Below are 16,842 nucleotides of genomic sequence, written 5' to 3'. Positions count from 1 at the left end.
TGGGGAAAGAAAGCTCGAATATGTTTTATAATTTCATGGTGCTGACGTTGCAACGTCATCAAAGCAGATTTCCCGCGAAAGAAATTAATCAGGATCAGCGAAACATTATTAAACTATTCGAAGTTTTCAGTTAAGAAGAACAAAGTTGGTAATTGGTGGACTAACATTGTGGACGAACCGAGCCCCGGAAGTTCATATACGGACTTCACTATCCATAGATTTCGGAGCATCCGGCATTTACAGCTGATACCTCGGTCGTATACGGTTTAGGGTCAACCTGCGTAAAGTTCGAAATCGTTCTGTTTCGAATACTTATCCTATATTCACTGTGTCGTAATCAGGATCATTCTGCTAAGATAAATCTAGCAACACCCTGTTTATTAAAATTTTAAGATAAATTAAAAAAAAAAAAGAATATTACAGATGTCGATTTTTCAAAGTATTTTGGTTGTTGTAGTTCACTAACCATTGCAATATATTCAGTATATTTCGAATTCAACGATTGCTCTGATAGGTTCGATTCCCACCACTGGCAAATGTTTGTGTGATGTACAGGTTCTATAGTGTCTGGGTGTATATCGGTATATTAATTAAAATAATATACATCAGTCACCTTATTACCCATAACACACGCTTAGGCAAACGCAAAGCTACGCTTACTTTGGGGCTAGATGGCGATGTGTGTATTGCAAAAGAAAACAAATTGCAATCACTTTTGTGTACTGAAATCAAATCCGGTCATGTCACGATCTTAACCCACAACTCTACTTCATAACGCCGCCGCTAGTGACGACATGGCGGGCGCCACGTGGTGCTCGGCCCGCCAGCCGGCCGGCGCTCTCCAATGAGGCGAAGAGCCCGTCTCGTATTGCAGCTTCACCGGCGCCACATTTTTGGGTTCAGCGCGACCAAAAAAACGATACAACAATACCTACATCGAAAACGATCGCTCGGAACCGAACAACGAGCATAACGAAAGGCTTGCGGTTCGATTTCAAGGCGGCAGCCTTTAAATTTCATTTTAGTGTTCAGATTAATTTTTATCGTTCTAAAACAACATGCATCGCCGCCTTGACCTAGCGCCGCCGCTGCCGCGAAATCCAACCATACGTTCCGTTTCGTGGATTGAGGGTAGAAGACGTAGGTAATCTCTTCCCAGTCAAATGTAAATACCTTAATTACTTAGATGCTAGGCTGCACAACTTTCAACAGATTAATCAATACACTTTTATTGTACACTGAAGTTGTAAGAGGAAAGAATAGAAGTAAACAATTTTAATCTATAGTTTCTTACTTGTCGTATTATATTAACAATCTCTTCATTACATAGTGGTAACTACGTCTTAAAAATGAAAACAAACAAACTTTCCTTAAGAAAAGCTCTTATAACTAAGTACTTTAACTTTTTTTTTCCCACTTGTTTTATAATGTAAACAATCTATTTCGAACATCAAATCGAAATCAAATTAGAACCTCCATAGTATAAGTTATCTTCAATACTTTGAAATGCTTAAAAGATAACTAAGTAAAATATTTTTTATCTCACTTGTCTTATCAATTTTTTAATTAATTTTTAGCGTAGTTTATTTCGAAATAATATTGAAGTAAATGCATTAAAATTAATAAAAAGAAATGATTTTTTTTATCATTTTTGTTAATCCTGTTTTTAAAATAAACTTTGCACTAAAAATAAATTAAAAGATTTACATTATAAGACAAGAAATAGTTTACTAAGTTATCTTTTAAGCATTTCAAAACATTGAATACTAAATTATTGGTACTACATAGTACCAATACGACTCTGAGAAGAGTTCTGACTTAAAATAAGATATTGCTTCACACTTATTTCTTTCCGGAAATTGAGATTCAACTTGATTTGCGCACTAACAATATAAGGAAATAGATCCCCAAATTGTTAGGGAGATCTCATTTCTCACGACTGACAGCACAATCATCATCAAACTATTACCAGCCCACTAAAGGGCACGGGGCCTCTCAGAATGAGAAGGGTTCAGGCCTTGGTCTACCGCGCTGGCCAAGTGCGGATCGGTAGACTTCACACGCCATTGAGAACGTTGTGCAGAACTCCCCGGCATGCAGGTTTCCTCTAGATGTTTTCCATCACCGCTAAAGCAACTGATATTTAAATTGCTTAAATTAAAAACGCACATAACTCCGAAAAGTAAATGCCGGGGATTGAACTCACGAAAGGAAAGCTACTTAGGCTAGCAGCATAATATGTAGTTATATTGTTAGTAGGTCGGAAGCGCGATGTCCATCAATCCTCAGCATTTTCACTTAAGCACAACAATTAGTGAACAGTACTAACAGCACGAGCCCTGTGTGTAGTTATACAGATAAAGAAAACTATAATATAATATGTACACCGGTATAAACGCTTGACAATGACGGACTACGGCGCAGTCGTTAGTGCGCGTCGAGACAGAGATCGTTGCGATGCCTGAGTGAAATAAATCATCAGTCAACATATCAGCGTCTTAATTAGACTAAGCGACGGCAGCGTCGGCCTGTGAGGGATAAATCAGTGTAAAATTGCTCTCCGCATGGCCACACCCCCGCGCCGTCGACTGGGTGTTAATCACGCGTGCGACACACAGTTTTGAGGCAATTTTTCAACCAAATTTTTTGCCTCCGTAATCGAATCCGGCGTCTGAGCGGATCACGTGGTGTACGCGTTGATACTAATTGGCTAGCCTCGGTAGTTTAATTGCCGTCCGGTTTATGTTCTCTGCTAGTTGGTCGTTTTGTTCGCGGTGTGGAGCAAAACCTAGACGGCGCGACATTAAACCCACATCTAACTTTTTGACTGTGAGATGGTGATAACAAAAAAAATACCCGGCTAAGTTTACTGTGGGCTCTTCTTAGACCAGAGAGCGTTTTGAACTCTCCTAATTTCAAGTTAACGAATGAGGTTATCGTCATCGCGCAATAATTGATAGGTACATACATGCCCAGTGGCGTTCACTTCATACGTGCACAAAAGCACTGCATACCCAAATTATTTGATATAAATCGTATTGGAGGGGAATTTTTCCATTTTATGCCAATTACCTGCTTTATGCATACCCTGGTCAAAAACCCTGTGCACGCCACTGTACATGCCTATACAGTAAATAAAGATTTTTTGAATTTTAATGTGAACTTAGGACGCCGGCCGGTAGAAGGACGCTTCAGCAGGAGTTCGCCAAGGAATGTGAGCTACAAAAAAATCTTCCATCGTTTTTAACCAAGCCACGAACCAATAACATAAAGTAGTGGCTCAACGACCTTAATAACTCAATATCAAAAAATTACACTAAGTTTAATTAAATATTTGATAAATACAATTTGATTCATTTAATTACATCCAACTGAAGCGCTGGGAATCATTTAGGGTTGCTAAGCAAACGAAAAATAACCGCATTCTAACGTCGGGCTTGAACGATTTACTTTTTAATATTGATTCACGTAGTATTTTTGATCCCAATATCAATTAAGTATTTTAGTGCGCCAGACAAATTGCTAGTTGGTCTAGGGGTTAAAATATTCCGCACCCCCGGGAGTACACGTTAACACGCCAGCCCCTGTTATTCATCACATACATGAGATAGTAATCGTAGCAGCCCACCAACATATATTCGAGTAACGTCGTGGGTCTCTACATTCAAACCCTCTCTTCTCCTAGTAACACGAACAGTGGAATAGTAACAGGCAAATGTTCATGTCTGGAATGTTGATAAAAACGTGAATTAAAAATCGCCATGGGGTTAACTAATAATATCTGTTCTATAAAATAAATCATAAAAATTATGAAAACCAATTTACAAAATCACATAAGATAACGGGAAAAAACCGAGACTATACACCTTGTATATGTTTAATATTTTATTTTAATTTTTTTTTTATATATGAACGGGGTGCCAAGCTGCTGGAATGGCAGCCCCGCACTGGTAAGCGCAGTGTTGGTCGAGCAGAAACGAGGACAGACGACATAAAGCGCGTCGCGGGTAGCCGCTGGACCCAAACCGTACAAAACCGTAGAATGTGGAACTTCCTACAAAAGACCTATGCCCAGCAGTGGACATCTATCGGTTGATATGATGATGATGAATATAAACGAAAACTTATATAGTTCAATACTAAAGAAAAAAGAGATTTTTTATAAGATTTTTTATAAGAAATTTTTGGCAGCCCTGACTCGAGCGTCCCTTGTAAATCACTAACAATAACACAAAGCTCTCCTCCTTCACGGCAAACAAACAATAATTAAACAACTCCAGCCTCCCGCCGGCCGCACTACGTCGACGAATTAATATGATAAGACGATTTTTACCGTTTTTTGTAGGGCTGTTACTCGACAAATATTATAGTATCCATGTCAACGTAATACACGGCTTAGTTTATTGTTTGATTATTCTTAGACTGGCTCTAGTTTAAGCCACGCGTTACAAAAAATATATAAATGAACGTGTCATAAGTGCCAGTTGTAGTTTAAGGAACAAAATTATATTTCAAATCCGTTGCCTTCATTTATAAATAACATTGGCATACACCTTTATTAGTATCCAGTTACGAAAAGGCGAAGTATTTATCTTATTTCGTAGTTACTAACGTGAATGGAAAGAAAACGATAAATGTACTCACAGCTAAAATTATTGTTCCCAAAATTTGTTGAATTCAGCGCCCTCTGTCGGCATATATCTAATCTTGTTTTGAAACTATAGTATCAGTGTAATCAAACAAAACGCTAAAAGAATATATGTCAGGCTCATCTTGAATAATCGACAAATGGCTTCGAATTTAAAATTCACATTGACATACTTATGTCCAAATTATATTTCTTCTTGTTGCGACGGAGGTCACAAATTTATTAATAAGACGAAAGTTAATTAAAAAAACAATATTATAAGACAATTATTTTTTGCGCCTCACATAAAACATTTTATGATTGGCCTGTATTTATTTGTTACAACCCTACATCACCAATTGGCAACTATAAAACGGACGGTCATTACCGGAGACTCGAAAACGACAAAAAAAGGTTTTTATCTGGAATCACGTTATCTTATTTGTAATACGAGAATGATATTGTGTTTCTCTAAGCCCTTGGGGATGGGTTTTGTGGTAGAAAAAAAAATACAGCAAAATGTTATCTAGAATGGATAAATTACACATTCTTGAAGCCGTTTAGTGGCCATTAGATCGATCTATTTGTAGATTGAAAAAATACTATGCTAAATCTGTTGAGATTAAACTCAGAGTCAACGTTAAACATTTATTTTTCATAGAGCCAATTGTCTTGCCTCAGCAGACACACACCTTTAATAAATAAATATACTACGACAATACACACATCGCCATCTAGCCCCAAAGTAAGCGTAGCTTGTGTTATGGGTACTAAGATGACTGATGAATATTTTAATGAATGATATACATAAATACTTATAACATACCCAGACACTGAGAAACATTGATGTTCATCACACAAACAGTTTCCAGTTGTGGGAATCAAATCCACGGCCTGGGACTCAAAAAGTGGGATCGCTACCCACTGCGTCAATCGGCTGTCTTTTTAATAATTACATTTTGTATAGCTATTTATTAATCTAAAAACTATACCTAAACCATTTGTTCACTGTTATCGTAAAGATAATTATAACTATGTACATATTCTTTGGCGTTGGATTTGGAGAGTACTGCCTCCTATAATACAAGTTAAAGCCAGAAGGACCAAGGGCACAAGTTTTTCACATACTATATACCGATAGAGTTTCATCTAACTCTAGATTGTTGTAACAAGATTATTGATAGAGTTTTATCTAACTATAGATTGTTGTAACAATTGCTTAACTTAACTGATAACTAATTTGCCAACATTTTTTTTTCTTTTTAAGTATATAGACAAGTGCTGGACTGCAATCACACCTGATGGTAAGTGATGATGCAGCCTAACATGACGCGCGCTTGCCTAGAAGATGCCTATTAACTCTTGATTTCAAGGTACCCAGATTATAGGTAGCGGGGAAGACGGAAGATTGGAGGGCATTATTCCAGGCCTTTGCTGTGCGGATCAGAAAGGAAGAAGCAAAACGCTTCGTACGTGTTGATGGTATTTCAACAACGTAACGGTGCAGATTCTTTCGGTACCTCGCATTTCGATGGTAGAAAGGAGATGGTTCAACCAAATCGAATAGCTCCTGAGCACACTCTCCGAAATGTATCTTGTAGAATACAGCTAGACAGGCAACCTTGCGCCGGTTCAAGGCTTTGAAGTCTGCTGACTACAAGGTCGTTGCCAATGAGGCTCCTAGCACGACGATCCACCGAATCCAAAGCATCGAGCTGATAGATTATAATTGTTCTTGTTTCTTTGTGTAACATAAGCTTATAGAAAAGTCCTATTATAGAATAGAGGACAATGTGAAAAGGTCATAACAAAAAAAACCCCGGCTAGGTTTGTTGTGGGCTTCTTCTTAGACCAGGACACGTTTGGAACCCTCGTAGCTTTAGTTTTAAGTTTACGAATATGGTTATCGCCATCATCTCACTTTGTACACATTTCTCAGGTAACGTACGCATCAAAACGTCCTTATTCAAGTAGGCCCATAGGCCCAATAAAGATTTTTTTGACTCTGACTTTGACTTTAAAACTAGAGCTACAATTCTAAACGCACTTTAGTATAAAAAGAAGCGCACAACAATTTAGCCTAGGCGATTGTTTTCTCAGGCATGCCGGTTTCCTCATGATGTTTTCCTTCACCGTTGGATCAAGTGATATTTTAGTTGCTTAAAACGCACATAACTTAGACATGTCAGAGGTGCGTGCTGGGATTCGAACTCGGCCTCCCGATTTTGAAGACGAAGTCCTACTCACTGGGCTATCAATGCTTGTCCTAGGGCATAAGTATGATCTATAGGTATATATGCAATCGTCTGGTTCAATAGCATGTGGAGAAAAATATTCAATGTTGATCTTAGATGTTTTATTACCATAAAGGTATGTTTTTACGTATTGTACAATTCCTATGAGTGAGAGGTTCCGGATTCAACTCCCGGCAGTGAAATTTGTTATTTTTTTCTGATTTTCTCTGGTCTGGTCAGTATGCAAGTCTTGGCCCATGGCTAGTTACCACCCTACGGAAAAAGAATTGCTGCCAAGCAATCTAGCGTTCCGGTACGATGTCGCGTAGATTCCTATTAGGTGTCCCATACCTACACCTAATCTTCTACGAGATATCCTACCGGAAAGTTTTAGTATACATAACTGCAATACCATTAACAGCTACCAACATTGATCTATCATCACTCACATACCTACTTGGATGATATCAAGGGCTAACTTGCATTATAAAACAAAAAAAAGTAATAAAATAAAACAAAAATAAATAAATATACTACGACAATACACACATCGCCATCTAGCCCCAAAGTAAGCGTAGCTTGTGTTATGGGTACCAAGATAGCTGACGAATATTTTAATGAATATGATACACATAAATACTTATAATATGCAGATAAACACCCAGACCCTGAAAAACAATTTCCAGTTGTGGGAATCGAACCCACGGCCTAGGATTCAGTAAGCAGGGTCGCTGCCCACTGCGCCAGTCGGCCGTCGAATAGTCGAAATAGTCGAATAGTTCACCAAAGATAAATAAAAGAAGAAAAAAAACTCTCAATAACGCTCTAGTTAGATAAAAGATCGATCGATCAACAAACATAATCGATATCGATAATTGTAGGAATTCCAAGAGACTCGGAAACGGGCGAGCGTCCCCGCGGGCGGTCCTTAGTCAATTAATAAACATCCGAGCTCTTTAGATACGAGTAGGAAACAACGATGACATATTTAAGTATCTCGTTTCTGAGATACAGGCGGACTGCGTAGCGACTAACGTTAAGAGTGAGCCGAGCTCCCGAATGCGTGTATCTCTCTTACAATTCAATAGTTTAACTGCAAATCCAAATATTTATTTAATAGCTGTGCTCGCGATGCACACCTGTTAATAGTGATTATTTTTTTAATTTTTGTATTTCAATATATGCTTTGTCTGTAGGATGCAGTTTATCTGCGTACTACGTTACGTTAAGATATTGTACGCGGTAAAGCTAAAAGCAGGTAAACAGTCGCGTGCGTAGAGGGTATGCACAGGGTATGCAGATGACATTAAATGAAGAAAATTTCCACAACGAGTTAATTATAACTTAAGGATAGACATTGTCAAAGTTATAAAAACTTAACTATTTATAATTCCTGGACATTTTCTTTATTTTATATCATCTGCATACCCTGTACATACCCTCTATGCACGCCACTGGTCACCTGCTTTTAGGTTCACCGCTCAAACCATCTTAACGTAACGTAGTACGCAGATAAATTGCATCCTACAGACAAAGCATATATTGAAATACAAAAATATTCCATACTCCGCGAAAAGCAACAGAATCTGTATGGTGTTAGTTAAAATTGTTTCAATCTATATACTCCACGCCAAACACAAATTATATAAAGATTGAAGAAATTATAAATTACAGCATACAAATTCTCCCGTTTTCGCGGAGTATAGCAAACTAAATTTTTATTTTCATTATAGTTTATTATATTCCTGTAGAATAGAACACAAAGAAAAAAAAAACCTGTGCAATTTATTCACACACGGCAGAAGTGTAACTTCAGAAAAGAAGCCTACGAGAGATTGAGGTGGATGTAGAGTATCAGAACTATTAGGATAAATGTAAGGTATTTAGTTTTCATGGTAACTAGAATAGGTAAAAAAATGTATAATATTTTCTATCTCACTCTGTCCTATACATTTATGTGTTTGTTTCTTTATCTAGATAATATTCAGTTTCCTTGGTAACTTAAATAAAACTTAACTCGCCGGCTGAATCTATGTGTTTTTGTCTCTATGGACTTATTTTTTCGTTTCATCGAGTTTGAAATAACAACGAATCCAAAGAAGTTTCACTTCAAAAATTTAAAAGCATCTCGTCTAACCTATAACCTCCGGAGGGGAATTCAGGCCTCCAGGTTCCGCAGATCCGTGACGGAACCCTAAAATATCATAAGGACATGCAACTGCGCACACATCCACGAATCGATAATTCTCTCATCGGTCAGGGCGAATACGAAAATAAGCATCAAAGTGTTTTTTAGTGTGGAAGCTACTAATGTCAAACAGCGCGCCGCTCGCCAGCGACACGTGTTCCATACTGTCGTACAATATTTACTGGCGCTTTATTAGTTGCTAGGAGCGAAAGAAAACAAACAAACGAAAACTCACAAAGCAGATGTTCTTAACCGATAGCCCTGGTGACACACTAATTGGGCACAAATTTGAAATAATACGGTGAATAATTTTATTAACTCGTCGTCGGAGCGGTCTGCATTTAGGTGCGCGAGCGCTTCGGATGTGCGAAGAGAGGAAACACGCGCTAGATCTGCGTGAAAAGGCTTCTTACACTTAAAACTCTCAGTATTAACGATCGACTAAATGTTTAGTTTCCTTATTAATAAATAATTAAATATAATACGACAATACACACATCGCCATCTAGCCCCAAAAAAAGCTGTGTTATGGATACTAAGAAGACTGATAAATATTTTTACTAATGCTGCCTAGTACGCCAATCGGCTCATATCATCGTCATCATCATCATCAACCCATGCCCACTATATGGCACAGGTGTCCTCCCACAAGGAGAAGGCCGTTGTCCAACACGCTGGCCCAGTGCAATTTGGTAAATAAATATAATACGAAAAAACACACATCGCCACCTAGCACCAAAGTAAGCGAAGCTTGTGTTATGGGTGCTAAGATGACTGATGAAAAATATATCTACATAAAATACTTATTATAAAGATACTAGCGGACCCCAGCGCCATCTGTCGAGCTAATTTGTGAATCTAAACCATCCAGGGTACCACCCAAACGTATACCAAAAAATTCATTCAAATCGGTCCAGCCGTCTAGGAGGAGTACAGTGATATACACACGCACACAAGAAATATATAAATAAAGATAAACACCCAGACACTGAAAAACATGTCATGTTGATCACACATACATTTTCCAATTGTGGGAATCGAACCCACGGCCTTGGACTCAGAAAGCAGGGTCGCTGCCCGCTACGTCGATCGGTCGTCTAATAAGACTGGCACCTGATTGTACATCTTCAATCCTGTGCTTCGGTATGAAGGGTGTGGTTGCCGGTATGATTACAGATACATAAGGCTTAGAACCTACGCCTCGGGAACTTCACAATTTTGTTCCTCCGTCCCCGGTCTTCCACAGAACATCTAGACGCCGTTGAGTGGTGGCATCCTTATGTGGTTGATATTCCATCAACACGCACGAAACGTATTTTATCCACGTTTCTGATACGTACCGCTAGGATGTGGAACGCCCTCTCGGCAACTGTGTTTCCTGCCACCTATAACTTGAGTACCTTCGAGGCAAGAGTTAATAGGCTTTTTCTAGAGAAGCGTGCTCCTACCTAGACCTCATCATTGCTTTCTAACGGGCATGACTGTCGTAAGAGCTGGCCTATCGTTAATAAAAAAAAGGCTGATCTGCAGGGAATCGTAGACGGGTTCAGCTAATTTAAAATTTTAGTGCAGAATAGTCAACAAAGTATACATTTTTAATCAACAATGTACTTTTTGAATTTTCCGTCACATACGTTTTTTTGTTAATTCCACAGCAGTGTGGGAAAACTAAATGTGTCAGTAAATTGTATGTCATTTTTCAATATAAAAGTGAAAAGTAAGTAATTTGTGAATCTCGTTCTATTAGATTATTATATTCGATTTAATTTTGGCTATAAAGATGTGTTTATGATGAAAGATTAAAGTTAAAATTTGTCATTAAACACTTTACAAACCAAAAATAATTCTAAAAAGAATATGAATCTAACAGCTCGACGATACAATTCACAAGTTCCTTAGTTTTCTTATGTAGACTAGAGAGATATACCTACTCTTTGTTTATATTAAATGTACTAAAACGCACGCAGGTAGGTATATCTAGGAACATATTTACACAGTAAACAACTCAAATGAAGCGTGCGGTGACAATGACGCGACATTCAAGGTTTCCTGTTTACCCAAAAAGTGTCTAAAGAAGTTTTCATTTCGATGAAATTAAAATCCGCAAAACAAAGACACTGGCAGGATGGATAGGCAGTAAATCCAAACAACAACAATAAAAAATGAGTTCACTCAAAGACAATCTCCCGGAGACTCATTAAGTTAAGTTCACTTAACAAGTATTCACACACGGCAGAGGATGCCTATAAAATCGAAATCCAATTGCGCCGGGTCTTGATTTACAAGGAATCAATAAAAGGGAAGGAGTCATTAGGAGTTTTATTGCGGACACAATAAAAGTAATGCACCGGCCGCCAGGGCTCACGCTGAAATTGAGACCTAAATCATCGATATACTACAAATTAAGATACACGGAAATAGAGATCAACAAAAAACCCAATATACTGTGTGATCTTATGAAAGTAGCTACAGATGCTATTGAAATTGAAATTTGAATAGTCCGAATTTCAAAATTACAATCATAAATATGTGCTAGTTGTGGCAGGGAACAAAATGGGGGCATCGATCTTTAAAGTAACTCACTCAACAGTAAAATTTTAATTACGGTTTTTATAACACTGAATGTATATTGAGTTACCTTAAGAATCCCTCCTGGAGCATAGCGTATCTTGAGACAATTGCTTACTACTGTAAATAATGAACTGCCAAAAGATAGCTGTCTATCTGTTCGACGAAAATAAGGGCTAAAATAAACACAGTCCATCGAGGACGTTACAGTAAATAATGGAATTCCTAATGTGAAAGTTATCAAAATGAAATATAATAAAATATATTTATACCTACCTACAACATTTTTCAAATTCGCTATGTGAAATCGTGAAAATCATGGGGTAACGTCTTTTTATAATTCCCAATTAGTTGCCCGCGGTCCTCTCAAATCCTGTGGAAACGGTTTGTTTTTCTGGAAAAAAAAAACTGACCTATGGTTCTTCTAACAGTCCATTCAACTAAGTCTATGCCAAAAATAAAATTCATTGGTTGCTAAGTTATTGCGTGAAAGAAGGACAAACAAACACACTTTCGCATTTATAATATTAGTTACGATTGTAGAAGAAAACTTCTTTAATAATCCTACTTCCGCGGAACCGTGTATCTTCGGTTTTCATATCGAGACTTTACTTGATGCAAATTTTAATACCCTCTCGAATAAATTGGATAATGGATAATGACTCGTCTATTAATCTGTTCCCATGATACTTACATTAGAATAGCAACTATTTTTATTGGTTTCCCTTAAGGTTGCTACATTTAAAAAACTATTCATATTATTATTGTTCTAAAGTAAAGAAACAAATGTTAACATAAAATCTATTGGTTGTCTCATATTGACGAGATTTCCGAGAGATGTCCACAAGGACATGTCTTATTCCGCGTGGATTGATTGCATTCGATCTTGACGGACGCCGTTCGAAACCTACGTACAGTTAGCCCGTAGAGTTGTCAATGCATAAAATCGTACCTGTAGACACACATATAGGTAGGCATTAAGCAAGGACTCAACGGGTTTATCGTACGTAAGTTCCGTCAACAGCACACGCAATAAATCAACGCGGAATTAGACATCAGCGAGTTTACGGCTCGTGAGATATATCGAGTGCTCGCTCGCGTCGACCGAGCATAAACAATCGTCGGAAAACAAAAGTCTGAGAGACGGTTCGTAAAATAAAAGGGACGTCCGGAGATGTGTCAAGATAGCGGGCGGCGCGGGCGGCGGGGGGCGCCGGCGCCGGGGTCTCCTGCGGGACCCAATTAGACGCACACCTTTTGGACATGTGCTCTGGATGGCGCTAACCCAGGCCCTAAAAACTCGGGACGAGGGCACTGCATCCGTTACCGTTTATCACTTTTTCCTGGTATTTTTTTTTTTTGTAATCTGGTTGGTTTTTGCTGCAGCAAATTTTATCGTAGTGCAGTAGTTTTTTGTAGTTGTCAATATTGTGAGATATGAGGGTACTCGAGTGACGTTAGAGCTTCCACGTTGCACACACTGTCCCTGCTTGCAGACTTTTATGGTCTTAGCAGAATGGAGACTGATTTGTTTTGTTAAGAAATTTTATACATTGCCTGCACTTGATATACTTTTATCTTGTTTGTGTAGTTAAAAGATAGTTTGTTTAACACTATTTATTTGAACATTTTGTCTTCCTACATAAGCTAGTATTAATTGTTTTTTTTTTTAATCTAAAGCTGTTGGTTTATAAATTATGACTATTCTTTGAGATTGCGCGCGAATAGGAGTGTGTGTGATGTTGGGTTCAGGAGACGCCTTCCTTGCCGCTTGTAACTTGTGTCGGTTGGGGGTGTTTAGCGGTTCTAGACGTTAAAGAGTTCTACAAAAGTAAGCTAAGTTTCCTGCACAACATGCACTCCCGTCTCCCGTGAAGCACGCCTGTTTTAGTACAGAATTCAGAACAACGCGGTAAAACTGAAGGACCTACCTTAGTCCGCACCAGCTTGGCGTTCTCTTTGCACATCTTCGCGAGGGTGTGGTACTCCCCCCGGGCGGCGCAAAGTATCCATTGCTTCTGTTTCGGGTCCAAAGGGTCATTCTCCTTGTGCTCCAGCTACAAGAGGGGAAAAAAATCATAACACCCATCGTAATAGCATCGGTGTCTTAAAGTTACACAGATGTAACAGATACGGTCACCATCGGTAACTCAATTGTGTCCTTAAGACACTGTGATTAACCGGGAGCAGTTCTCAAAAGTCTCTCAAGTTTGTGCACGTCGTTTCTTTCAAAGTATATCGAAGATATCGCATGGTTGCAGAAGCCTTGAAGAAGCCTTCAAGGCGTGCGCAGAAGTCTCAAATCCCTAAAGCCAAATGACTTACAGCTAATTTGATGAACCTATAGAGTAAATGCGACTTATCGGTGATAGCCCAGTCAGTAGGACTTTGACTTCACTTTCCTTGCTCCAAGTTTTAGGTAATTAAAATATCACTTCCTTCAACGGTGTGGGAAAACATCGTGAGGAAACCAGCATGCCTGAGAGTTCTCCATAACGTTCTCAAAGGCGTGTGAAGTCCACCAATCCGCACTGTGCCAGCATGGTAGGCTACGGCCTTAACCCTTTCTGATTGTGGGAGGAGACTCGTACCCTATAGTGGGTCGGTAAAGGGTTCATGTGATGATGATGATGAAGATAGAATGAATCGTTGCAGCTTAATCAAAGTTGCGAATGAAATTGACTAGTGGTTCAGGACCGCGCGCTGTTAGGCAAATATAACCTATAACTTTTTACCATCGAGTATTCTTTAAGTGTTTACAAGGAAGAAAACATTATGAAGAATTATTATTAGACGTATTATTTTATACCTTTATTCAAAAGATAATCGTAATATTAATATTTTATCTTTAACGATACTAAATTTAATAAACTATTAAAATAAATTATTTTAAGCTAAAAAATAATTATAAAGTTACTGGTGACTAGCATTCTAAGGTATTTAATAATGTTCAATTGTAGATTGCAATCTGTGGTTGGAAAAATCTTCTTTTTCTTCTTTTTTTCCTTTTTTTGGCTTTTAGTGTCACGTAAATTATCTACCGACATGTCACTTGTCTTGTCAAAGAATTTTAAGTTTGAAAATAGGTTAAGAAGTTGTGTTGTACAAATTCCGTTTAAGCAAATAAAAATCACAATCTCGGACAATTCAAATAGTAAAGTTCTATTTTTCACTAACGAGTTAACAGTTACATTTGAAATAACATTTGGTTTACGAAGGGCTTTACAATATTAACCTAACCCTTTTTTTTAATTACTTTAATTTCATTTTTAGTTTTGATCCTAAGGTTTTACATAACATCTATCAATTACGGACGGATAAAATAAGAACGTCTATGAGACATTGTCTCAGCGTAAATTAGATAAAATTTGAATATCTACATCATTAAAATTACTACACGCCCACATTTGTCAGTAAACGCTTTTTCACACTCGGCTAGACCTATCGTCGCTCCAAAATATCATAGCTCTGGCAGCCCACTCCGAATTGAACTACGCCCTTAATGAAAAGCTGCCAAAATATATACTTACAGATGCTCTGTCTTCTTCGTCAACACTCTGAAACAAATACATTTAATTTTATTCAATTATATTAATAATAAATATTAGCTTTATTTATATAGTACAAAAAAATGAAGCGGTGATAGCCCAGTGGGTGGAAGCTCGACTTCAGTTTCGGGGGGCTCAGTATGAATCCCAGCACGCACCTCCAAACTTTTCTAAGTTACGTGCGTTTTAGGGAATTAAAATATCACTTCCTTCAACGGCGAAGGAACATATTGTGAGGAAACCTGCATGCCTGATAGCTCTACATAATGTTCTAATCCCAGAACGCAACTCTAACTTATATTAGTTACGTGCGTTTTAGGGAATTAAAATATCACTTCCTTCAACGGTTTAGGAAAACATAGTGAGGAAACCAGCATGCCTGAGATTCGTCCATAACGTTCTCGAAGGCGGGTAGAGTCCACCAATCCGCACTGAGCCAGCGTGGTGGACTACGACCTTAACCCCTTCTCATTATGGGAAAACCTATAGTGGGTCGGTAAGGGGTTGATATGATGATGATGATAAGGAACATTTTTGCAAGATATCAGCCGAGTCGTAGCATTTATCAACAACCGTATTTGACTTCTCTTTGAACCAAGTGGTGACAATTTGAGTGGTGTGCGAGGCGTACTGAGATATCAACCTGAAATGATTAGCATGAAAATGTTGTGGTTTTTAAAACACTATACATACTTAGTGAACCGTAAGGTAAATGTTTGTAACATACTAATTGTGTCTTAAAATTGCAATAAATTAAGTTGCGGTACCCGCAGTAAAACCTCATTCAATAAACTATATAATGTCATCACCCGGCGGGAAATGCAGAAAACAGCCCACTCCCCGCGAGCCGCGCCCTTCTCACCGGCCCATACTCGATAACAAAAGATTAGTTTTATAAATAAAGACGATATTTAAACGTACATAATAAATATCTTAAAGACACATATAAATTAATCGGAACCTAATATTTCAAAATTAATAAATGAGTACTTATATTGTGAAAATAATATTTTGAATTAATGGTCAATAAATTCGAATTCTCCCGTCTTCGGACTCGCGTCGGTGTGTCGCGGCTGGAGAGAAGCCCTAAGCGTCAGGATCTCGGCCGTGCAATACTCGGTTCAATGCAAATATGTTTAAAGTGCATTATCGTTCGTTAGCGTGGCACGGTTGGTCCCTCGGTCGGAGACGGACGCGCGCGCGCCTCTCAGCGTGGCCACTCTACCACCTGTCGTTACATATTTATGCGTACACTATCAGCGCACCGTCCGGGACTCCAATATTGACGAGATAACATCCTTAATGTGATGTGTTTGATTTAATAACGAGATTAGTTCGTACCGGGCCGGGTCGGGTTCTGCGAGACAATTAACGATTGGACGAATGCTGACCGACTTTTGTTACGCTTCGGCGTTTAATCTACAACGTTAAAACTAGCAGACACCCGTGATTTACGTTACATTTTTTTTTACTCCGGCTTACATATGTCTTAGCCAAGTTGTACCTTCTATCCAACTCGCTTGATGTATTCTTGTTTTTTGTCATATTTCTTCTGAAGTGTTTTAAGTTTCTAAAAGTTCTTAAGTTTCCCCCCCCCCCCCCCCCCCCCAACTCAAAAACTACATAATTTACCTTTTTGTATATTAGTATAGAAAGTATAGATAGTAATACTAATTT

General features: G+C 38.3%; 1 protein-coding gene across 2 annotated transcripts in view; it reads right to left on the bottom strand.

The window, feature by feature from the left end:
• LOC120636508 (ankyrin repeat domain-containing protein SOWAHB) overlaps positions 1–16,842 on the bottom strand; it is a 111,031-nt gene that overhangs the window by 68,918 nt on the left and 25,271 nt on the right. For both annotated transcript variants that reach the window (XM_039908016.1, XM_039908017.1), the window contains exons 3-4: positions 15,148–15,174; positions 13,549–13,674 (exon numbers count right to left, since the gene is read on the bottom strand). In XM_039908016.1, the coding sequence (XP_039763950.1) occupies positions 13,549–13,674; positions 15,148–15,174 (153 nt within the window). The remainder of the gene's footprint in view (positions 1–13,548; positions 13,675–15,147; positions 15,175–16,842) is intronic.

Source organism: Pararge aegeria, chromosome Z (genome assembly GCF_905163445.1).
Source record: "Pararge aegeria chromosome Z, ilParAegt1.1, whole genome shotgun sequence".
Taxonomy (NCBI): domain Eukaryota; kingdom Metazoa; phylum Arthropoda; class Insecta; order Lepidoptera; family Nymphalidae; genus Pararge; species Pararge aegeria.
Note: the sequence above shows the minus strand (reverse complement) of the source record. Positions and strands in the feature narration are given on the sequence as shown.